Below are 25777 nucleotides of genomic sequence, written 5' to 3'. Positions count from 1 at the left end.
GCAGAGTCTGGAAGAATTCCAGCTTTATAAAGAGAAAAGGGGGTGGGGGGAAGAAAGGGGGAAGGGAGACAGGGGCATTTTGCAGAGGATAAAAGGAAATTGAGAAAAGTTCCCACCTCCTGAAGCTCAGCCCTGAATATTCTCCATCAGTTAACCCCAAAGCAGGAGGATGTTTTGGCAGAACATAGCATCCCTCATAGCATCACACTACTCAGCCCTCTTCGAGGTGGAGGCTGAAATGAGTGTCTCAATATCACATTTACGGTGACACTTCAACAGCTCCTTTGTCTGTGCACTGCTAACAGAAACCCTAAGAGGACACAGCAACCATTGACCAGGGCTCCTCCTCTGTTCCTTGTTTCACAGGTGTGACACAAGCATGATCTAAAAGAAAATAGGTTCAGCAATGGTGGCATGGTGACACGTGTCCATGGCCGAGTGAGAATGCAAAGGAGCCACAGATCCCACCTCCCGTATCCCACCACATGCTGTCCCAAGACCAGGGACCCCCAGGTCCTGTCAGAGCACCCCTGACACCTCCCACCCAGGCTGGGCAAGGGCCCAAACCCTCTGCTACCTGCCAGTGCTGGAAATAGGCAGCCATGGATCCCCTTCCATCACCCCGAACATCATCCCCACTCCACAGCTGGAATGAAGGGATGTTGGGTTGGTTGATTGTTTTTATCCTTTTTCAATAAAAGGTTAAGGACCCCCACCACCCTGTCCATTTTGGTTGTGCTGGTCAGAGCTCTGGGCATTAGAAAACAGGGCACAGCCCTGCACTAATGAACCAAAGATGACCCACATGGTTTTCTTCAGGTCTTGTCACCTCCACTTCCTTCACTGTCATTATTGAGCTCTGCCAACACCTCAGAAAGGAGAGCTTAGAAGAGACATCACCCCCAGCCACTCCTCTGCCCTCTAGGCACAGCCTTACAAAGCTTACCTGAGCAGAGAGTTTTTAAACATTTCACAAGCAAAATATAAACATTTTACAAGCAAAGTGTATGTGATGTTATTGGCCATAATGCCAACCTGCTGGGGGAGCTCCAAATTGTCTCCCAGGCAGGAGAGTAACTACTTCAGGAATATGACCTAGGGATTTTGGAAATACTCAATATTAAAAGAAATCCATTATAATGGGGTTATATTTTCTAACAACTTTGTCAGCCAAAAGGATGCCATAGACTCAAACTTTCATTCCTGTGTTTATTTACCTTGGTTTTTATGGAGAGAGATGCCTTCTGCTGTACTCCCATAGCACCAGCAGCCAGCTGCAAGCAGCTCACTCAAACAGCAGGGGATGAGGGGGTTTGAACGACCCTGGATCACACACAGGAGCCCCCAGACAGCACTGCAGGAATGTTGGCTGGCACTGCAGGGGCAGAGCTGCCCAGCAGCCACACGTGGTGGCCACAGAGGGGCCGAGCAGATCCCAGCACATGGGATCCAGCTGCACTGCCAATGGATTTCTGACTGCTGAACATACAAGGCACATTTACAGTCTCCTCTGTGACAGGAATTCCAAAGCCTCATGCAGAAACTCAAAGGACATAATTAAATCAGTTAAATGGCCTGGGCAAAGAGATGCAGCTACAGACAGATTTCAGCTCTCAGCACAGTCACAGGCCACAGGAAATGATTAGAAGAGCAAGAAGTGTAAAAGCTCCAGGACCAACCACTTGCTTTTCTTTACTTAATAAACTATAATCCATGCTTAATTCTGATACAGGCCAGGTGAGCCTCTGAGCACAGTGCCCTGGATGAAGGGGAGCGTTTGGGATAGGCAGGCACCATGCCAGCACCAGCAGAGGTGACATTACCAGGTGACAAGCAAAGCCAGTGTCAAGAGCAGAAATCAAAGCCCACTCAGTTGATTTCCATCTGTTAATGTGATGTGCAGTGAGCAGGGAGCTCCTGCTGCCTTTCTGGAAGCAGGAGCTTGGGGTGGAGCATTGCTGGAGCAGGAGGGGCTGCTCCAGCTGCTGGCAGAAGCAAAGGAGCCTTTGCACAGTGGGAGATCTGGGAGCCAAGAAATGGCCTCGTGTGCTGGAGGAGCTGTGTGAATCCAACCATTAACAGAGCTCGTGGGCAGTCTTACTGAACAACTAGGACAAAGGAGGAGCAGGGCTGTGCAGGGCTGGGGGCTTGGGGAGCTACCCCAGGGGCTGCTCCCAGTGCCCAGCAGCTCCAGGCACACTCTGGCTCCTCTGGACAAGCTCCAGTGACCGGAGGAGAGAGAGAGACACTGACACAGAGAACAGCACAGCCCCCAGATCCCATGGCAGCATCTGGGCAGAGCTGCACAGACATCTCCACCCCCCAGCAGCAAAGAGGGTACCAACAACCTCAGTGTACAGACAGGACCACCACCTCACATTTCCTGAGATCATGGGCAAATTTGTACCCATCACAAGGTCCAGAACTTACCTGAATATGAGCAGTATCCATTCACTTCTTCACACCTCTGGGAAAAAGGAGTTGCTAAATAAATCAACAAACCTGGTATGAAATATAGAGTAGCCACCATTAACATCATATTTATTGTTATTTAGTTGCTCAGTAAAACATATACAGATATGTACAATATGCAGGAATACAGAAGACTGCACTTTACATATTTAAAAAAAAAAAGAAAGAAAAATAACACTCAATTTCATGAGCTATCGTCACAGTCTTCCAACCAAGCATTTAGGAAATGAATTTAACAAGAATTAAAAAAAAAAAAAAAAAAAAAAAAGATTACAGGATTGCCTAACACACAGCAGAGTCAAGTTTTCATATTTTACATGTGCAATAACATTTTTCAGAAGAGTTTGCTAATGCAGTACAGATTACCAGTGTTTTGAGGTTTCTTTTTTTTTCTTTTCCATGAACCAAATTTAGTACAAAGAAATAATATCCTTTTGCTTAAGGCTGTTTTAAAGCTGTAATATTCTTGGGTAGTGAATAGTGATAAAGTTTTAACTGCCGGAAATCAGAACCTGCAGTTTCATCAGTCAGAACCTATGAGCGGATGGACTCAAAGCAACAATTTTAATAGAGAACTTCTAAGACAAAATTAGACTATTTCCTCCATTAGCCTTAAGCATTAAAGAAGAAACAATTCTACAAAAATGGGTTATGCTCTTACACACCATCCCTTGAACAGCTGTGAATCCAGTAGCTGACAAAACCTTACATTGCAGCTTAACAAAAATAAGTCAAATGTACCAGTTTGATTTCTGTTGTGAACCCACCCACCCAGTGCCTATCCCACTGCTGTGCTCACCTCATCCCTTCCACCTCCCAAAACTGGAACTTTTTGCCTTGTTGGTGGTGCCTGGAAGTCCAGCACCAGAGTGCCCATGGGGACCACAGGACCTGCACAACTCCCCAGGTGATCCAGGTGACAGAATTCTGGTGCTCATCCCCTTCCACCCTCAGACACTGTGAAAACCTTAACTAAGCAACAAGCCTAAAGCCCCTTTACTGATGCTCAAACAGCAGAGAGCAAGTAACCCCAAGAGAATGTGATCTGGAGAAAATCTGCAGGAGTATTTCATAAATGAGGCCTATTCTGTCCTTTTTTGGCAAAGAGGTATTTGATCACTCCTCCCAATTGAAATGCAAAGGAAGTTTTGCTTGGTTTGCCACGACACTGTAAACTGCAGACCAAGCACAGGGTTTTTTTAGGGAACACAGAGGGAGCCAGGGCACAGGGCCAGGAGATTGGGGAATGTCCAGGCTCCCCCAGCCCAGCCAGCCAGGGAGAATCCCCAGGGCAAAAGGCAAAGCCACACTGTAGCTGCTGTTCCCAATGCAAAGCAGACTGTGCATCCTGCCACCCCTCTTTGCCTTCTTGTCCAGCTGCCCCCATCTGGAAGCCCTGTAGGACACACAGGGGAGGCTTCTCCCAGGCATTTGGGGAACATGTATCTGATAAAATTCTCCCCCTGTTGACCCAACTTGGCCCCTGGAGGAGGTGAGCCTCAGGCATGGGGCTCTGCAGCAAGCAGAGGTTAGACCTCAGTGCAGCTCAGCCCTGCCACTGTTCCCTCGGTCTCTTGCTGCTGTCTGTGCCTCAGTTTCCCTCTCCACAAGAGTGCAACTTACCTCTTCCACAACTGGCTTTTACCTACAGCTCCCAAACATGTTTCAGTTGGAATATTATTTATAAAATTACATAAATTCCATTCTTACTGTGTCAGGCCATGCTGACACTTTACATGTGTTAAAAAAACTGATCAGTGCATTCAGTGTAAAATCAATGGAGAAAATGGGTACAATGAAATTACTGCAGGTGCCACCAGCACTGTGAGAAAGCTTGAACCTGGTACATGCTTGAACCTTGTATATGCTGTCAGCACCACATCCCCAGGTGATGAGCAGGACATGATGCTTGTCCTGGTCAGAACACAGAATTTCTGTTCTGATCTTTGGCAAAAAAGCAACAAAACTCTAAAAGCACAGGTTTGGTTGGTCCTGGCTAACAGCTGCCTCAAGCAGAGCTCCTTCAATCAAGATCAGACAGACAGGTGAGCAAGAGAACTGTGACTGTATGGTTCAGTTAAACTCCAGCACACAGCCAGCCACTGCCTCACCTCCTCCCTCTCTGACAGTCCCAACCCTGCACTGCACCCACTGCCCAGGGCAGAGCCAGGGGTGGCCAAGTGCCACAGCACCCAGGGCTCCACCCTGCACAGCTCAGCACTGGAGACACAGCCCCTGGCCTCAGCACACCTCCTCACCTCACAGGATTCCACTGATTTTAAGGGAATTGCTTACGTTCTGCATTTCCATAAGCAAGTGAGAAAGCAAGTTCCAAGTGGATGAGAACAACACTCCAGGAGAGAAGTGCAAGCTGCTGAGAATGAGCCAGCAGAACTGGGTGCTGAGACCAAGCCACCACAGCTCCACTCAAACGGGGATTTCTCTTTAAAAGCATCTGAACTCGGTGTTCCCTGACAGGTTCCTTCCCGTGGCACAGGGTGTGCATCCCTGACCTCAGGAAGCCTGAAAAACCTGTTCTCTTCAGTGCAGCAGGAAAAACTAAAAACAAAGCACAAGGCAAGGGACTGCACTCCGAGCAGGAATGCCACCAGACCATGAACTTGGCCGAAATTTTCAGCTGTGAGTGATGGAACTCAGTGACTGCTGCCACCCCAGGGCCCCCCGCTGCAGACTGAGCCCCCCACAGCAGCACACGTGCTCTGCTGACAGGATTTAAAATCAAACATATACTTAGGTAAGCCAGGACTTGAGGAATCACAGGCAAAGAGGCACCTTCTGGAAGGGGGCTGACAGTGATTGCTAGGAGATACTTTAGTGGGCACGGTGACATTTTATTGCAGGTGCAGAAGGAGCTCTGCACTCCTGGTTGCACACCCTGACAGAGGTATAAACCATCCCAGGTTTTGATCCAAACCAAGTGGGTGTGAGGCAGCTCCACAGCCAGTTGCTCCAGGATGGGCAAAAATCCTCATCCTCGTGGAAGCTCCAGCTTTAATACAAAGTAAAATAATATTGAAAACCAAGATTAAAAACTATCCAAATTTATCCAAAGTCAATTCATTGACCAGACCCATAAATCAATCCATGCATGGTTAATAAGAGCACATTCAAATCACATTTCCAAACACTGTGAGTCTCTCTGAAGCCACATATGACTGAGAGTGAGGATTCCAGACCACCCTTGGCTTTTTAGGCAGAATTTCCTCTCCGTTGGTGTCTACCAAGAATATTACCTCAAAATAATTAAAGACCCAGCACAATCATCAAAGATAACATACAAAGCAGTCTTCAACTCTGTCCCTTCAGCAGGGACACATTTGTGAAATCATGAATAAATAACCCTAGAGAGGCCAACCTTTATTTCACAACCAAAACAAATCCTCTAGTGCTGTTCCTGAGCTCCAGGAGCTGTGGGAGGCGAGCTGCAGGCATGGGGCAGGACAGGGCCACTCCTGGGCACAGGGACACACAAATCATTGACAGTGTGACATAAAACCACTGGAGAATCAGCCCACCGTGTCAGCTGTGGCTTTATCTGGTTTGCTTCCAGCTTTCATTTTGAATGAGCATTATCTAGCCCAAGCAGGAAAGTATGGCTTTCCTTTTATTGTGTGCATCCAGCAACGCTGTTCTTCAGTGTGTGACAGAAATGGGGCCTTGAATGAGTTTGGGGGATTCTGACACCAGGTCTCCCTGCCCTGGCAGATTAGGAAATGCCACTCCTGGGCACACAGGCCCCTGCACCTTCCAACCTGGGCAATCCCTAACCCCTGCCACTGCACTGGGACCTGTTGTGGCAGGGGCTGGGGCACCCCAGGCAAGTGCAGGGAACACTGGATCTGCTGCCAATCAACAGCATCTTTCTGCAGTTTAAAATGGGCAAAAAGTGGGCAGGGTGCAGGGGATTTTCTTCTCCACTATCAATAAAGTGGGAAATGCAGGAGCACCATCAGGCCCAGGCAAGCAAGAAGGAGCCTGGGCCTTTGGAGGAAGAGATAATGACTATAAAACTTATTTAGAAAAACCTCTCCATACCTTCCCTGCTGTGCCTGAACCAGCCCATTCATGACAGAGCTCCATCCCAGGGTACACAGAGGAAGGAACATCCTGGCCTCACCAGGAGGCACAGAGCAAAACAAGGCTGAAATCAGAGCCTCATTCTCTCAGGAAAGGGCAGGTCCATGCCTGAACATTCAACAGAGCATCAACTGCTTGTTTGGTATGAGACTGGCAAAGGCTGGGTGTCACTGTAACATATGATTTAATGCTGACCATTTTGCTTTCACTGGTGTTTATTCCTGAACTGCTGCTCCTCAGGATCACCATCCTAATAAGCACTGAACAAAGCAAAACAAAACAAAACAAAACAAAACAAAACAAAACAAAAACAAAAAAAAAAAAAGAAAAACAAAGCAAATGAGGAAGAAAAGGAGGAGGAGAAGAAGGAAGAGGAGAATCTTTGTCTTATTATGACATACGTGACTTGGACACACACTGAGATGAAAAAGGAAAAGGCCTCATCTATAAATGTATGCCAAGGTTACAGAATAATGGGAAAAAGTGGTCTAGCAGGAAAATCTTAAGCAAAAGTGTGCTAACTGCAGAAGGGTTAACACTGGTAACATACTGTGGCAGAAGATTAAAAAAAAGTTGAGGTTTACTTTAAATTAACCCTTTCCAGTCCATATGCCACTAAGCAGGTACCAACCTAGAAAAATAGTCCACCTAGCAGTAGCGGCCCTTTGAAAATTAAAAAAAAAAAAAAAAAAAAGAAAAAAAAATAATAATTCCTTTTGTTCAAGTCAGGGCAGCCACAAAAGTCCCGAATCTGTTGGAGATGTCCGAGTGCAGGGACCTCCACGTCGGCACCGCAGTCCGGCCCTTGGCCTCGCCCACGTCGTCCGTGCAGTGCACCGAGAGGCACTGCAGGTGCGCGCCCGTCTGCGCCGCCGCCGTCTTGCTCGGGGGAAGGTCGTGGGCTGCAAAGGGTTCACAGAGAGAGGTTAGGAGAGACCTGTGATGTGCAACCCCACAAACTCACAGCCTGCGACCCCAGCGACTCGCAGCCTGCCTGCGGTGTTGCTGCACCCTCTCCCCACCGGCTGCGCCCCTCTCCTGCGCGGACTCCTCCGAGTCACCACCAAAGGTGTGGCTCTGCCTGCCCACCCTGAAGTGAGATCTTGTTCACCAGGCCAGAAGAACACCCAGCGCCTGAGAGAAACCAGCGATGTGTCTGAATGGACCTGGGAGCGACGAGTGTGTCCTAGACCGCAGCGCAATCAGGAACTTTCCTTCCCCGCTGGAAATGGATGATGAAACACCACCAAGCAGGAAGCCAGCCCCAAACCCTCCGTGCCCTCGTGGTCACTTTCAGCATCAGTCTCCCTCTTCCCCTCTTAAAGGAGAACTGTGATAACATTTTTCTTAAAATTCGTTCATTTTAGGACTTTGTATGATCTTTAGCTATCATTAGTTTCTGTTAACCACAGAAATTTAGGACTTTAAGTGAAACATCCTAAACAATGTCCCTAAGCCTTTTTCCTCCAGCTTTTAGAGTTCATGTGAAGAGTAGCTAAAATGAGTAGAACATGACAAAGATGCCAAAAATCAGCTGTAAAGGTTTAACATCTCAGGACTTTTACTCCCATCACCTTTCTCCTGTTCCACAAAGCCAAGCAGTGTAGGAACGCCACATTTCATGGGGCAATTCATATTACTTTCACTGAACCTCCTGCTATACCAGACACAATACTAGAACTGAACAGCTTGTTACACAATCACAATAATATTAAGAAATAATGCCAAACTGGAAGTCCCTGGTTTAAACTGGAAAAAGCTTTCAATGCTTGATTATCACAGGATGTCAGAGATGCTCATATCTAAAACAGCATAACACCACCACATGGGAACTACCAAGAATCTGAGGATGTGATGCCATGATTGCTGGGAGAAGGAATCAGGCTCCAGAGCAGCACTGCTGCCTGCTCAGCCCTGCTCTGGATTAGTGCTGCAATGTGCAAAATCCACACAGAGCTCCACTGCACACCTCAGCTGGGCCCGTGCTTGCTTTACTCCAGGCACCCTCCTGTGCTGCTCCAGTCAAGGATCCAGCAGCAGCAGCAGGGCAAAGATGCTCACAATATCTATAACCAAATGGATTCCAGCTCCCTGCAGTTGGTGTTGGGTGGTTTTAGTCAGTTTTGATAAACAGGCAGCACTGAGGGGCTCAGCAGAAGCATGGAGCAGAGGCTGCTGCACGATACCTGAAGTTCCAGCAGGAAAAGAGGTGCTGGCACACATCCCTTCCCAGCACATGGAGCTTCTGCTCTTCTTTCCTATCACCTCTGAGTCCTACAGCTTTGGGAAAACCACAGGGCAAAAATCCCAGACTCCCTGAATAACCACCACTATTTGATCAGGTGTTCAATTTAACTTACTGTCCGAAATGCCAAGTATACCTAAGACATTTTTTATTTATAAAATATTCAAAACTCAGATGGGATTGTGCAGAAAATTGTGAACAGGAAATGTTTTCCTTACTTGTATTTGTTCACAAGACACGCAGTACCCACTGTTTTTATTCTTAGGTCTCCCTGACTGCACAGGACATGCTGGGCTCGGCACAGGAAGAGCCAGCGCCTCGAGATTAGTCCTTGTGACAGCAGCTCTCTTCCTCTCCTGCACAGAAAGAGGAAAGAGTCCCACAGCTGAACTGCTGCCACAAGGGGCCCAGGGGTCCCAGCAGTGCTTCTACAAGGGCTGCAGGAGACCCCAACAGCCAAGGCAGAGATGGCACATTCCCAGGTTGGGATCGGAGCCAGAGCTCCCCTGCACCAGCTGTGCACCCCAACACTGAGAACAGAGCTGCTCCTCAGCAACAACTACATAAACAACTTCATGTGCCACAAGGAATTAGAGAATAAAAAATTAGGCTTATTTCTTTGTAAATCAGCAAATTCTTTCTAAGCCATTTGCTGTGGATAAAATCCATAAGCAAACTATTGATAAAGAAATCAAAACAAAATCAGTCCCACATGGATGAAAAAGATTCCTTGGCTTGAGAGGAAAACCCAAGTAAAAGAGATGAGCAGGAATTCACCTCAGTTTGCAAAGCCAATAGTGACTGACACTGTCCACACAAGCCTTGTTCACCATGGGACACCACTGTGGGAGCTCCAGCTCTCCTGTCTGTCCTTAACGAGCACAGAAAGTGACGTATTCAAATCCAAAACAAAGAGAGCTCCCAGCAGAGCCTGCACTGGCACAAGAATTCTCAAAGCCAATCTGGATGGAAATTTTCAGTGCAATTTACTATTTTCCAGTATTTCTGTCTTGAGGAAAAAAACCTTTGTAGCAAAAAATTAAAGTTGTGCTGATCCACCTGGTGAGAATTATGTTCTTAAGCATGAGGTACTGCCTGATGCTTGTCCAGAACAGTAACTCTCCCAGCAGATCTGTTTCACCAGCCATCCTGTCTGCCTCCTCCCTCACAGCCACAGTGTCCTGGCACTCCCCAGGCACCGTGTCCACGGTCCAGAGCAGTTCTGGTAGCTGAGATGGACGTGACTCGGCACGTTTAAATTAGTCAGGTAATGCAAGATGGTGTCACCACATCGTTGCCTCACAGCTGCCAAGTTCCAGATAAATCATTGTCAGTCACAAAGTAGCTCACTGAAAGCAGGGAATTTTCAAACAAATTATCTTTAAACTGCACAACTGCCTGTATTAGAAACTCCTGCAAGAAATTTGTGTTATTAAAAAAAAGTAGTACACTTCTAATAAGGGCCATCCTCCACACCCAAGATCTCGAGATGGTCTGGGTGGAGACTTCCCCTCCAAGCCAAAGGACATGACACAGAAACCGGGACTGACAAAAGCACAACCACTCTGCACAAAGGACAGCATGTGCCACTTGGAAACAGCAAATGCTGAAGCAGAGGTAAGAAATCAAACATCACCTATAAGCTCATGTCATGTTCAGGTGAAAGGCATGAAACTGAAAGCAGTGAAGTGACCAAAGACCAAGAGAAGTCTGGAAAATACTCCCCCATGGTGGTGTCCTTCCCCACTGCTCTTGGTGATGCTGTGGTGGTCTCCAGAGCCAGTTTGCTTTTAGGCAAGAGCTTCTGACCAAGCTTTACCCAGCCAAACACATTCCAGCCATTCAGCCCCAGACAAACAGCCAGAAGAGAGTGCCCAGCCAGCCTCCCCAGCCTCCCTGCAGGCCGACCCTCTGCTCTGACCTTGCACATTTGGGAAGCTGCTCTTTCGTTCTGCTCTACTTTGCAAAGGCACACAGCCTTCAAAAAGAAAAGGTTGCTGTTTGTTTGTTTGTTTGTTTGTTTACACAGCATTAATGGCAGCGTGGTGACTAACCCAGGAGCCTGGCCAGCAGCGTTGGAGCCTGCAGCTGGGACACAGGAAGAGAACCAGGAGTTCTGCACCACAAAAAAATTCAATACACACACTGCAGACTGCTTTTGCATATCGTCTCAGAAAAAACACATTTCTTTAGTGAGGTTAGACACTGGCCTTCACCTTACTCTGCAGACAGCATGTGTACACACCTTCCCTCCCCTCCAGCTTCCTTCTCCCTTTTTCGTGAGACCCTGAGCAGTTAAGCTGCTCAATATAAAGCCTCTTTTGTCGTGTAGCATCTTCTTATGCATTATGAAAAAACAAACTTGTTCTCTTTACTGTGACAACCCCACCGAGCACTCTGCAAACCCAGAGGTGTCCCAGTTTTTAAGTAAAGTAATCCCATTAAAAACAAGTTCACCTGCACAGCTACCACACATTGAGTGCATCTTCTTGTCAGAGAGGAGGCTAATTGAGGGAGGGCTGGTGTAGCCAAGGCAACTGCAGATGCTGTGCTGAGACACCAGGATCTGATGCTGCTCTTCAGGTGCTGCTTCTGCAATCCTTCTCATTTTTACCAAAACCACCACCAACAAAAGGACGGAAAGCAGCGAGACACAGGAACGAGAGCACAGACACAGTCTGGTAGGGGTCTGGTTGGGAGTGGGTTCCACTCCACATTTCAGCGCTCCTTGGAGATTGAAGTGACAAACAGGAGGTGAAGATCCCTCGCACGGCTCCTGGCCGCAGGGCTCATCCCTTACACTGGCTCACCGCTGTGACACGGCTGCGCTGCCCAGGGTCCGGCCGCCCGGCTCGGCTCGGCCCCGCCGCCGCCCTCGATGGCCAGCCGAGCGTGAAGGCCCTGCACTGCTACTCATCTTGTTAAGGCTGAATCGCAGGATTTGGCCAATAACACGATATTCCCTGATCAGAGATCTGTTTCCCCTCTACCATTTGATAACCACTCTTAAAGGACGCGTTAATGGGCTTCCCTTCACTCCCTGCCCGTTAAGCAGAGGCCGAGCTACCATAAGAGGGAATAGATTTGAGTAATGATCCCTTATGAGGCAGCAAACCTACATATAGTGTTTAAAATTATTCCCTTAGGACAAGATGTTTTTCACCAAATCTCCCACATGACAGTTTGACATATTGGTTCAGGCACATAGCTCTGCATTTGTACACAGCACAGAAGCATCTCTTTTCAGTTTTTGAGAAAAATAAGGTCTGAAAACATTTCATGTTTCCCTGGACACTGGACCTAGTCTCCACAGATTAATTTATTCCTGAAATTGTATTTTTAAAATTTTATTTTTAAACACAACTAGTTCATTTGTGTTGATAAACAAATGAGCAATCTCTTTCCTCACCTCTGCAGCACTGACAAAGTCCTTGACAAAGGCATTTTCTTGACCCTGGAATACAAGGAGGCAAGAGCTTGCATTTGCTCCTGGACACAAACATGGCACCTGCTTACACCATAAACCTGCATGTCTTTCAGGTGTCTTCACCCCTGAAAATCTGTGCCTGCTGTGGGCTGGATGTCTCTGCTGTTCCCAATGCTTGCAGGGCACAGACTCCCTCTGTGCCTGGACTGGCAGCACCCAGCTCTGCTGGCACTCAAGGAAAAGCCCCAACTACCCATTATTAGAACATTCCTCTTAATTTGATTTTTACTTTATTTATTCTGTGTAATCCCTGCCTGTAAGACACTTAAAGGTGCTGCTCTCCCCTGCTGCTCCCTGCTCTGTATGCACAGAATTCAGTGCTGGTGGTTAAGGTGAGCAGCTGATGCCAAGGACTCACTCAGCGGAAACGGGGACAGGTGACTCCTCACACTGCTGACCAGAAGCACTCAGCAGAGACACCCCAGCTCCAGGGTATGGGCCACATTTCACTCCATGACATTTCAAGAAGCCATTTGGCTTGGTCAGCCCCTCAATTTATTGTCAAGGCCCAGCCAGCTGAGCGCTCTCTGAGAGCCTTTCTCACGGAAGGAGGAAGGGCTCTCCATCAAACATGCGTGCACAGAGCTGAGCACCCTCCCACAGCACTCGTATATCCTGCAAACCAGGATTAAAGCTCTGACTTTGCTGCAATACAGACAAGACTCACCCAAAGGCATGGCACACCCAGGCTAACACACAGTCTGTTCACCCCTTAATGCTGCTTGCTGCCCACCCCTTCATCAGCCCATCAGCTCTGGCAGCATCCTCTGGTCCTCACAGGCCCTTCCTCCACAGACAGCTTGATTAATTGGAGGTGCCTGAGGCTCTAAAGGGAGCGTGTATCAGCCCGTGCTACAGAGATGTTTATTTTGTTTTCAGTGGTCTCCAAGCTGGCATGGGGCTCCATCAGAGCTCGCTGCTTGCACAGAATTCAGATAACAGGAGACACATAGTGCTTGCTGCAAATACATATTTTTCTTTTTTCTCCCTTGACCTCTTTTCCTGCTCCTGTTTTCACCAGGAGCAATGGAAGGATGTGCACGCCACGACAGGGAGGCTGCCCAAACCCACGGCAGCGTTAAGAGTTTGCTGTCAGGCTGTAGGATTACAGTCAGACTGTGAGCCACATGCTCACACAAAGAAACAGAAGAAACTGGTGAAAAAAAAACGTGAAGTAGGAAAAATGCTAACCCTATCAATGGAAAAGGCAGCACTCATCTTACATGTAGCATGACCTTGAAGACACAGAATGAAGGATGTGTGGATGAGGACAATGACATTGCTGTTGTAAAATCCACTGTGCCACGCAGAGACAAGAGATGGGGAACTCATTGCTCCCCACCTTGCTGCCACTGCCCTGCAGGAGAGCAACACACCACCATGGCTCCACAGGCAAGTGTGAAACTGCCTACACCTATTTATTTCTCTGGAGGCTACTGTTAAATCACTGCTTTCCAGCTCTGTGACTCTCCAAGAAGAAAGGCAAGCTCTGCATCCCTGGAGAAGCCAGAAGCTCCGGGCCTTGGGACAGCACCAGCTCCTGTACCTTTCTAGGTGGCCACAGGGACAACGGACTGTTTCTAACTCATATCCTTCCTCTCTTTTGGCTACCTTCAGTTCCTCTTTTCAGTTTAACACACTGACTCTCAGTCTGGCTTCCCTGCAAAACACAAACCACAGAGGGGGGGTCCTGCCTACCCCCTGGTGAAGTGGCTGATGTTGGGGTTTGGATCTCACAGAACAAAAGACCACTCTGACAAACCAGGTCCCACCCCAGCTGCAGTGCTGCTGTTTGCCAGGCTGGTCATGCCCACCCCATGCAGGTGAACAACTGCCTGTCTGTGACAGCCACGGAAATCTGAGCCTCCAACCAGGGCCTAACCCAACCACACAGCTCCACACTGCTGGTCAGCTCTGGTGCCATCACCCACAATGTGCTCTCCTCAGCTCTGCACAGTGTGAGAACTGTGGCAAGGAAAACTGGCATTAAAAATCAAACCAACTGCCAAAACAGTCAGATAATGTCTGGACACTTCCAACAGAAAATAAACGTGAGTCCAGCAACTGCAGCCCCTTCCAGCACAGCTGACCCAACACTCACAACATCCACATGCTGCCATCCAACACCAGCGAAGCCTCAGGGAGCTCCAAGTTATTTTCCAGGGTCTGTTGTTCTTCCCTCTCAAAAAACCCAAACACTTCTGTTCATCTCTGAAAGGAGTGAACCGCCTAAGCCCCAGCCACCAGCTCCATCACCCTGACACTCAAACCTGGCACTGGAAGAGGCTACAACCAGCTTCTCTGACACAGCCCCTCCTTCTGAAGGGCTGTGGCTGTCTCAGACACGGCCCTGCCTCTGAATCCAGCCCCCAACGTGAGAAGAGAACACCTCCATGGCAGGAAAGAATACTGGCTGACAGATCCTGTGTTTCCATGCTGCTGGCATACATCACCTGCTTGCACTAACTAAATGCTCTGAGCCTATTTTCACCAAGAATGACAAATGACACATCCGTGATGAGTAAGGAAATGCTGGGTTTTGCTTTCAAATTTATTTCATATGTACGCAAACTGTCACATGACAGTTTTACACACAGCTCCAGCCCATTCAAAACCCATCTCTTGACTGCCAGAACGCACAAGCAAACAAAAGATTTTCAATAAAATCCAAAGTGGAATTTTCTGATTGCACAGAAGTCACATGAAACCATTCAGTAAGTTCTCACTTAAATAAAACCAGTTCTGGACACTGTCTAGTATTACTTCAGGACAGGCCAAAATAGAAAAAAGATGCTACTTAAAAGGTCTGCATTAAATCACCACCTGGACATTCCAAAAATAAGTTGAAATGCCAACTTCCACTAGCAAGGGAAGGGGTGTACCAAAGGATTTCTAAAGGCAGTGTATAGTTCATGATTATGCACAGAGCAAACAGAAAGAGAAACACGTGAATTCCAGCGCTCTATCAGATTTGTGCTTTGACACAATTGTGGGGGGGAAAATAGGCATTACAATAATAAGCAGGATATTTAAGCCTTGCAGAACATACATGGAACATTATTTTCCTTAAGTGAAAACAGAATTAAAGATGAAGATTCCCTTCAAAGAACTTTGTTCATAGTCATTTAGTTTCAGGATGCAAATTAAATGAGCACTTGTTAGCCAAGCAAAAGAAGGGAATTAGCTCTGAAATATTTTCAGTCTTTCAGCCAAAGACTTCTAGGTGTTCTGTCACATTGTTCCCCAAGAGCTCCCCTTTGTTCTCAAATCCCAAAGTCAGATCTGCTCCCAGCCTGGCTGCCAGGGCTGGGCCAGGGATCTGCTTGGTCCCTCTGTCTCCTCCCTGGCTCTGCCCCATCTATAACTCACAGTTACGAGAGCCCGTAACACAAAACTGCCACAGGCAAAGTCAATCTCTCCCAGGGGCCTCACACATCTGAGGCTCCTGCACACCAAGAAACGGTGATCATGTGCAGTAATGCTTGGGGTTAAACCACACAAGTTCAGGGATATCCCTGAAAACACAGTGAGAGTTTACCAAAGGCTAACATTAGTGAGAAGAACCAGCATCAAGGATCATTAGCTCTTTTATGCCATTTATTTATAGCCTACCTTGAAACATCCCATTTCTCTTTAGGACACCTCCAGCTGAAGTTTGGTGTCTCAGGGGTGAATGAGGAGACTTTGGGAAACAGTGTTCATGAAAACAAAAGGTGTTCAAGCAATTTTACCACTCACACATCAGGAGAGAAGAATCAAGAATTTTACCACTTACACTTTCAAGAGAAAAGGAAGACCAGAGACCTCAGGTCAAAGCTGGCACCTGCAGACACAGCTCAGAGATGGACAGAACAGGCTGAACAGGGCTCTAAGCACCTGGCCTAGTGGAAGGTGGCCCTGCCCACGGCAGGGTGTGGAACAAGATGAGTTTTAAGGTCTGTCCCTGCCCAAACCATTTTGTGGTGCTATGGGTCACCCCCTGCACTGTGCTCAGCAGCACCAGCTGCTTGACACTTGACACTCCAAAAACAGGGGGTTCCAAATCACTGCTTGCAAGTCTCTTGCAAGTAATTCACAGGCAAATTTTAAAGAATCTGCACGAAATAACTATAAAAAGCAGAATTGTCAGGAGGCCTCAGCTTCTTAAAGAAGGGTCAAAATCTCTGCTGGAAAACATTAAAGTGCTGGCAAATCAGACTGAGAGCTGATACCATCAATCCAGCACCTCCTGGGCAAATTCTTGCTAGATCTCTTCTAAAAAAAAATTCCCAAATTCTGGTATATCCTACGTTTTGACTAAGGAAAGAGATAGAAATGCCATCATATAATGGATTTGGTGTATTCAGAAAGATCCCCTAAAGCAGCAATAAGGTGTGGTGATTGAGCTGGGGCCCAGAAGTCTGATGGAGGAATAGAGTTTGACTGAACAGCATATTTAAAAATGAAATCTATCTGAAGGGAAAGAAAAAGAAAAAAAATTATTAGAAGAAATGCACAACCAAATGAGGAGCAATGGCAGTGAGGGAAATTCAGCATTAAAAAGAAAAAAAAAACACACAAAGAAACCTGGCATTCTTGTACAGCTGTAAGTGCCACTATTAGGATAAGAGAAATATAAGCTCATCTTTTACTTCCAATTGTCACATCACTGTGGAAAGCCTTCATGAAATTCTCAGAATAGCAACGAATCAGGAGCAAACAGCTGTTCAAGCAGGAAAGTCACAGGTAGACAGACTTTCCTTGCTTCAACAAAAAATTAACTCTAAAGTTTCACAGGCCAGTAAATCAACAAAATGGGCCTGTACAACACAGGACAAACAGTCTCATCTTCCAGCCCAAAGCTGAAATATGGGCCTGTGTTCTCCTTCCGGCCATATGCTCACGTGATTTATGACCCACAACAATTTCAATACTCCTGGAAAATGAAAGAACAGCAGACAATTAGTTCATCCCACTCTGCTGGGGATTGTGTGGGCTCTGTCCTGTCGCATCTCCCCAGGGAGTGAGGGCCAGCAGCCCCAGTTGCTCCTGTCAAGCGCAGGGGAGGGACACGGGGCTGAGCAGCACTGGCACAGGGAGCACAGCACATCCCCAAGACTGCACTGCATGGAGAGCCCACAGGAACTCCAGGAGAGATGCAGAAGGACTTCTAACCATGGCCTGGAGGGACAAGACAAGGGGGAATATCCCCCATCTGAGAGAGGGCAGGATTAGATTGGATATTGAGAAGAAATTATTCCCTCAGCAAGTACTGAAGCACTGGCACAGGTTCCACAGAGCAGTTGTGCCTGCCCTACCCCTGCAAGTGTTCAAGGCCAGCCTGGATGGAGCTTGGAGCAACCTGGTCTAGTGAAAGGTGTCCCTGCCCACAGCTGCAATGAGATGACCCTTCCAACCCAATTCTCTGATTCTCCTCTGTGATTCATTCCTACCCCATCTGTAACTAGGGCTGTTATCCTGGTCTAGATCAGGTCAGTGCAGAAGCACAGACCGTCCCACTAGCAGGGTGTAAGGACCTGCAGCTGTGCCAGGCAGGGCACTGCCTGCAAGGCAAACACTGCCAAACCTGGCAGGATTCAGCTCTGCAGCACCTGATCACTGCCACAACACAAATGCAAAGGCATCACCCAACAAACAAAATCCTCCACCCCACCCTGAATGAGGCTTTTCCCTCGCACAGGTGGGGTGAAGTGCAAGTTCAACAGCTTGACTCATACAGCCAAAACTTCACCCAACCCCAGCCACCATGGCAGCATCAGCTGGGGCTGATGCACCTGTGAACCATCACAGAGCCTGTGACATACCAAGTCTACTGATACAACATCAAAATTAGTTTTTCCGAAGCCAAGGGTGTCCAGACTGGTCTTTAACTAACTTCTGAGTGACAAACCCAAGTCATGTGTCAACTCAAAGGCATGTCTCTGAACAGCAGTATCATGCCCTCCATGGATGAACATTTTGTCCACTGGGAAATGTGCCAAATAACTCAGGTATCCATAACAGTACTGCAGTAAATTCTGCTATGTGCCATCCTGCTCAGGTCTGAATCCACACAGCCTCATCCCCCAGCAGCAGAGCTGCCAAGGCAGATGGGCCAGCAAGGCTTCCACAATAGGGTGAGCAAAATGGCAGCAGGAGCATCCATTACTCACAGGAGTGCAGGGATAGAGGGATGGAGTCTGAGCTCAGTGTCCTAATGCACCCACCTTGCCTCCCTTCCTGCAGGTCTTAAGCAGAAGGCAGCTGTGCTGAAGGAGTTAATCGTGCCTGGAAGAACCTATCTCCGGTTTCTCAGAAACTCCAAGGCTGCAGAGCTGGGCTTTCTGCTCCCTGCCTGCTCCTGCCTGCCCTGCCTGCAGCCTGACCCCTGACATTTCCACTCTGCTTCTCCCTGGCATGGAAAACTTAACCATACACAAACAAACAGGTTGGGAGGACAGATAAATGGAACAGAGGAGGAGAAAGGGAAGATTGCTCAGATTCCTTGTCAAGGCCCTGATTAAATAACAGCAGCACCACCAGACGTGGGTGAGGGGCTGGCATTTATCAGTAAACCCTGAAGTCTACAGCAAGACATCTCTGTTTAATTAATCCTGAAAGGGTCCCTTCCCCCTTCTACTTCCCAGGGAGGTTTTGAGGATCTGCAAGTTTAAAGACACAGCGAATCCTTTTTAGCTCTTTCCTTACAAACACAAGGGCAAAACCACAGTCAGGATTTAGTAATTCTGTGGCAAAGGCTTCCATTGCAAGGACACATGCAGGCAACCCTCACTGAGGCTGAGGGAGCATCTTGGATTTGGTCATACCTCTGAGGAAATGCACCCATCATGTGACAGCTTTAGAGTGACCAGCTGGAAGCCAGCACACATGTAATCACAACCAGGCATGGATCTGCAAATTTCACCTGGACTCTTCTGCCATTCTTACACATTTCCCAGTACCCATTTCCCAAGGGCTAAGTCTCTTCAGTGCCTGATGCAGTTCTAGTGTCACCCATTTTTGTACAGAAAGCTGGAAAGTCACTCCACACCTCAGCAGCAATAAGAGAGGAGCTCTGCTTTCAGGGTGCCTTCATCCCACCACAATGCTCAGAGAGCTGTAAGGTCTCTCAGGGTTGTAACAGCAATGGAAACTCTGGATCCTATAGAGTGGACAGACCACCAAACCCTAAAACAGCTCCCAACAGAAAAGACATCAGCAAGCACTTCCCAAAGCTCAACATCAGTCCTGAACAGGGAGCAGGGCAGGGAGAGTCTGGCAGCACTGCTCAGGCCCCCAGGTCAGACACCTAAACCTCCATCCATCCATCCATCCATCCATCCATCCATCCATCCATCCATCCATCCATCCATCCATCCATCCATCCATGTGATGGCAGAATTACAGAGATCAATTCTTTTTGTGTTCCTGCAGAAAGAGAAAATTAAAAAGTAGCAGAAAATCTCTGTAATAATGACTTCTGGTCCAATAGGAAGCAAAAGAAGGAGTGGGGGGAAAGGGAAAATTTAAAAGTCTAAGTTCAAATTGTAAAATAAATCTGTAATTCATATCAGTTTTATAAAATTCCCAGGAAAATACAAAGTCAAAACCAGTTATTTTCTTGAGGATCTATATTCTTAAATACCTGGTTTCAACATAATCTCTTTTTTAAAGTACTACTGGGATGGGGGATGAACTGTGAGGAACTGAAAAAGGTCTCTGCCTACCAAAAAAAAAAATCATTATGCAATGACAAGAGACAATCCAGTCTATAATCAAAGACAGAATCCTGACACGTTCAAAGAGAAAATTATTGTAACAACAGTGACTTTGAAGATGAGAAGAGTTTTTTTGATTGAAACAATGGCCATCAAGATTTTTACTGCAGCAGCCAATGTTTAAATGCATCATTCAGAATGCTGAGTGCCTGCAGATACACCGAGCACCAACACAAAAAACATGAAAAAATTAAATAGCGACAACTAAGAAAGTCTCACCTAAAGTGGAACCAGGCAAGACTCACACCAGGGAGCACACACTCCTACTGATGGCCATGCTTGTCCCAGGGAGTGAAGTTTTACAGAAGAGCCCATGTCCCATTAATACAAAACTTGCAACTTACAAGGCACTACACTAAAATATTTAAATTTTTGACATTTGCTTCCAGGAAGTTGCATATTCGGCTGTAAAAGTCGTGATCTGCACTCTTTGCTGAACTAGGGTGATTCACAGAAAATGAATCACAAAAGGCAAGTTTGGTGACTAAAAAAACAGCTGTTCTGTAATGCACCTAATGAGCAGTATCAGATTTGCTGCTGTTTGATTAGGAGACTATCGGAAGATGACTATAAATACCCCTTTCAAAAACAGAATCTGGATTAAGCTCAGTGTTAGCTGGGTGCAAGACTCAGTCAGACTGCCTCACACCTCTCCTGTATCTCACCTTTTAGGAGAAAGCCCAAGCACAGTCCCCCTGAAGGGTAATTTGTCACAAAAATTATTCAAAAGCTGTGCAGCATCACTACCACCAAAATTTATATTTTTAACATGGAAACTTTGAGTTATATCAATCCTGTCCATTTCTCCATCATTATGAGCATTGCTTATATGTGGGAACCATTTTATTAAAACTATGGTAACACTAAACACTTTATTTAATAAAGCATTTTCTCCACTGTAACTCAGCAGTGAAAAGCAGTTTAAAGCAGAATTTATCAGCCCTACTTCTTCCACACACTTCTGTTCTCACCATTACATTAAAAACCTTCCACCAAAAATGGAACCATTAAAAAGCATGAATATATGTTTTGGTTTTCTCTTAGCTGGAACTGGCAAATCTTCCTGGGGGCATCTCCACTTCAGTTTCACAGCTACCACAGAGGATTCCCCCTTCTTTCTTTCATTAGACATTTATGTATCTTCTGCAGAAAAGGAACATATTGGAAGTGATTGAAACACTGTCTCTGTGTTTTTGCTGATGCTGTTCCAGGCCATGGCACACTTGTGCTCACCGCCTGTGCCCCAGGTGTGCAACAATGAACCAGCACAGGTTAAGGCCACAGTGGGCTTGGCCCTTCTCCCTTTTTGGGTATTTCTGGCAGAAATGCCCTGCTAAGTGCCACGTTCATGTCCCCACTGTGTGGTGGCTGCTGGCCAAGCAGCGGAGCTGTGAAAGCACAGCTGGCATGCACAGCACAGTGACAGCCCAAATCCAGCTGTGACAGCAGGGTAAGCAGCACACCCTGAGATGGGACACCCACCTTGGAACCCAACATCTGCTTTCCATGGAGTGCCCAGCCCATGGAACTCAATCCCATATTTTAAAGCACTGCAGATAAAGACAGATTAATTTTGCCCTACATTTTTAAATGAAACTCTCCTGTTTTGGAAAGAATTTAATTAAGGTGAAAATATAATACAGAACTACCCATTTAAGAAGAATGTGCTATTAATTCTTTGCAGTGTATGTGGAAGGGAAAATTGCATTTTTATCTAAATGGTTTTTTCAGCATAACCCATTTCCAGTATTCCTTTACAGCTCAGTAGTGGGAACTTTTCAGTTTTCTATTTGAGCCAGACCACTGTGGAAAGCAGCCTTCACTAAGATGTCAAATACAACTCCTTAAAACTTATTCCAAGAGAAGCTCCACAAACTGGAGAAAGGCCAGAAGAGCACACCTTAAAGGATGGTTGGAAAATAAAAGGAAAAAACCTCTCTCTTAAGGATGTAAGCCAAATTTTTGAAGGGGAGAGGAAAAAGGATGTGGTTTTGGGGTGGGTTTTTTTTTTTCCTAAGGGCCAAGAAGAGTTTCGGTATTCCCTCTCTTCTTCCTTACTCGAAGCAGAAACACCTCCACTTTGATGCAGTTCCCAGTCCCAAATGCACACAAAGAGCAGAATGGGGCCATGTTATCCCTCTGAAAAAATGGACATTCTGAGCTATAACATGCACTAGTATGTTCAACCAAAACAAGTGTATGCTATGAAAGACTCATTTTATCAGCATAAACAAATGCTCATTTCTCACTACAGTTTTATACCATTTGAAACTGAATATAATCCAAACAATAATTCCAAACAGCTGATGCTGGGATCCAAGTTTCCCTGACATACTGCCATCACACAGCAAGAACAACGTCAAGTAAAAGCAAAAGCAGATTCAGAACTGACTGCTCCGAGTTTTACCCCGTTTGCCTAATCTAGCACAAAGAAAAGCAACCATAAAATTGAAAGTTTTAAAAATTCTTCATTTCATCATCAAGGATCTTGTATTCAAGTGAATCTAAACCACAACAGCACAGTGGCCCTGTGTTTAACAAACAAAGCCACTGACTTTTCAAGCACCGCAGCAGGGCTCACTGAAGAAGCTGAAGCTCCGTGTTTTCTAAGCATTGTTCATTTGACATTCTTCACCTCTATTATTTTTTTTTCCTGGCATTGCCTTTTATTAGCTTACTTCAGAAAATTAGTATAACAAAAATTTTATCTTTCAAAACAGACATTTTAAAGTGTAGCAGTTATGGAAATACAATTGGACAATGAACAGTTTTTATTCCCTCTACCTCACCACACTCCGCACGGCAAAGCAGTAATTACAGGAATCTACTTCTGGTTTAAGCTCTACAGTAAGCTCTTTCCAAATTTAAGGCCAGCAACCAACCCTTCATTATGCTTAATAGGTAGACATAAAATGTAATTGTATCACAATCTCCCAAAGCACGTTCCCAGCTCTGAGGCTCACACGTGTCTGGCTCAAAAAAGAGATATTTTATCTGTTCTTTTTCCTTAAGAGAAACACTGCAGCACCATTGGCATCAGCCACTCGAGGAAAACTACACAAATCACTAGAGGATCTGGAAAATTGTGTGGAGTAAGACTTCATTGTGTTGTTAAAACCTCACATTTCCAAAGTGGTGTTTGTTGGTCCACAGGATGAACAGGAGCCCTGGCAGAGTCAGGACCGTGGTCACCTGCCCTGGGGCACTTGGGAGCAGCAAATTCCCTTCTGCCTTTCCCATTCTCACCTCAGCTAAAATAAGGAACATCACGACACAGAACATGAACTGGATTTATCTACAGGACACACCACTTTGTCATGTAACACACAACACAACTTTGATGCAAGGAGTTGAATAGCAAAGCTCACCTAAATCACCAGGGCTGCCCTTGAGCTTTCCCCTGTTCCCCTGCACATTTTCCAGCCATCATCCTCACACCCACCCTGCCAACAGCACAAAGAACTGGCAAATGATGGGATGAAACTTCAATAATAATCCAGAATGAAGAAATGTTTTGCCATTCTCCCTTTTTTGTGATCTGCCTCTTTCAAAGCAGCTCATGTGAGATTTGAATTTTACTTGAGACAGCCCTTTTTTTCCTCTGCCTCCAGAACTATGGCATGGCAGGGAGAGCACAGGGAGCTGGGCTGTGTGTTGTTTCTCCCAGCACAAAACGAAAAGTATGTGCCTATATTTAGAGGTAGAGAAGGGAGCTATAGCATCCAGGAAAAAAAGAAATAAATCTTACTGATTTTATCTTCAAAAAAGCATTTGTGTTTTTCGTTTGTTTAAATCAAAAATGTGCTGCAAGTGTTTGACCCTATATCCAGCAACAATAAAATCTGTTCTATCATAAAATACCAGCTGCTTTGCACTTTGAATAATAATACTATTTTTAAAGGGTTTCAGAATTATTGTCTCATAGATTGTGGTAGCTTTTATTACAATTACTGGGGAACTCCTTTTTTTCTTTTGTAGAATACAATCAATAGGCCCATTTATTATCATCTTCTCTTAAAACTGTATTTGGTCTGAAATTTTGGGTTACTTTTCAGACTAAGCAAAAAACATTTTTCAGCCTAATATTTAGCACCAGTAAAAATTAAAACAATTGAGTCAGATAAAAAATATCAGTATTATTAGATGCAGTTACCAGGCTGCCTGGCAGGTCTAAGAGACATCTTTTTTCTAATTATCAGCTCAGTACCACTCCAGGAATAAGTCACACCAGGTGGTTGTGATCTACTGGGCAGCTCAGGCTGAGGTCTGGGTGCTCCTCTCCCATCACCCAGGGGAGCAGGGAGGAGAAGCCCTCCTTTGGTGATGCTTCCAACCCCAGGCACCTGGAAGAGGTGAAAACCTTGCACCAAACTATTTCTCCAACATTTAGATCTCTTCTCCTGTTGCTAAGACTGACAAACCTACTTAGAAATTCACTCACACACAGATCAGTAGTGCCATAACTGGAATTTGGGTTTATTTTTTCCACGAGAGGAGAAATGCTGCCCCGGAGAAGGCAGTACAGCCGCGCCATCCTCACCAAACAAGGAATCCACTCAGAAATGAGATCACCAGGTGGGATGAGATGCTCTCAGCCCTTCATTCCCTGCTCACACACACTTCCCAACCCAGCAGCATTCAGCACCAGTGTGCCAGCCTTTCCTAGTGCCCTCCAGTTCCACTGTGCATCCTCTGCCCAAGCCCTGGTGGCACCACCCCGTGTTCCAGCACTGAACCGGCAGCTGCCCAGCCCAACAACGCCTCTTTCATCTCATTTGGACACTAAATCTTTAGCAGTGGGAACATCTCCCACGTTTCTAAAGCACCGTGGCAATTTATGGTGCAATAAATATGATCTTAAATAAAAAATAATCCTAAAGTGGGACCTGAATATGGACTCTGCTGCGCTCTAAATCACACGCAGACCCCAATGTCGGTCAGTACGACGGCGATGCCTGGACTGCCCAAGCCATCCAGGCAGGAGCAGGAACACTGTACAGACATTGCCTCCCTGCCTGAGCCATCCAGGAGGAGCAGGAAAGCTCTGCACACATTCCCTCCCTGCCTGAGCCATCCAGGAGGAGCAGGAAAGCTCTGCACACATTCCCTCCCTGCCTGAGCCATCCAGGAGGAGCAGGAAAGCTCTGCACACATTCCCTCCCTGCCCGTTCCCTCTCGCAGCCTCACCTCCAACAGTGCAGGGGAGGGAAGGCTCAGCCCCATTCCCCAGGGAGCAGCACTGCTTGCAGTGATGCACAGCTGTGCCACAGCATCCTCCGCCTCTTCTGACTGCTCTCACCTGAGACCAAAAGGCTTTTAAATGCCATTTTGGAGGAATATTATACCCACCTACCCCTCCCTCCAAAAAAAAAAAAAAAAAAAAAAAAAAGTGGAAGATTTTTCTAGGAAAGAGATCCTAAAATTCTGACCAAATAATAACCCCAGTCCAACCTCCATTTCCTATGTTAATAGATCAATTTACATCTTTCTAGCAAAATGGTTTCAGGCTATATTATAAAAAAGAAAAAAAGTCATGCCTTTCTTCTGAAACTGCATTCTGGGAGAGGATTAAGGAGGAAGGAAGGATATGACTCTTTCCAGGACTTCGTAATGTATTTGCTTCGCACAGCAAATTAATATTCTCAATTTTAACTCAGGAGTACACTCTTAATTAGGGTATGAAATGTTTTAAAATTTTTCTTCACTTTACAAATGGCT

At 46.3% G+C, this 25777-nt stretch overlaps 1 protein-coding gene across 1 annotated transcript in view; it reads right to left on the bottom strand.

Moving 5' to 3' along the window:
* Nucleotides 1–2520: 2520 nt before the first annotated feature.
* MN1 (MN1 proto-oncogene, transcriptional regulator) overlaps nucleotides 2521–25777 on the bottom strand; it is a 34218-nt gene continuing 10961 nt past the window's right edge. The window contains exon 2 of the mRNA XM_063172805.1: nucleotides 2521–7472. Coding sequence (XP_063028875.1) covers nucleotides 7291–7472 — 182 coding nt within the window. The 3' untranslated portion in view covers nucleotides 2521–7290. The remainder of the gene's footprint in view (nucleotides 7473–25777) is intronic.

The sequence above is a fragment of the Melospiza melodia genome, chromosome 20 (genome assembly GCF_035770615.1).
Source record: "Melospiza melodia melodia isolate bMelMel2 chromosome 20, bMelMel2.pri, whole genome shotgun sequence".
Taxonomy (NCBI): Eukaryota; Metazoa; Chordata; class Aves; order Passeriformes; family Passerellidae; genus Melospiza; species Melospiza melodia.
Note: the sequence above shows the minus strand (reverse complement) of the source record. Positions and strands in the feature narration are given on the sequence as shown.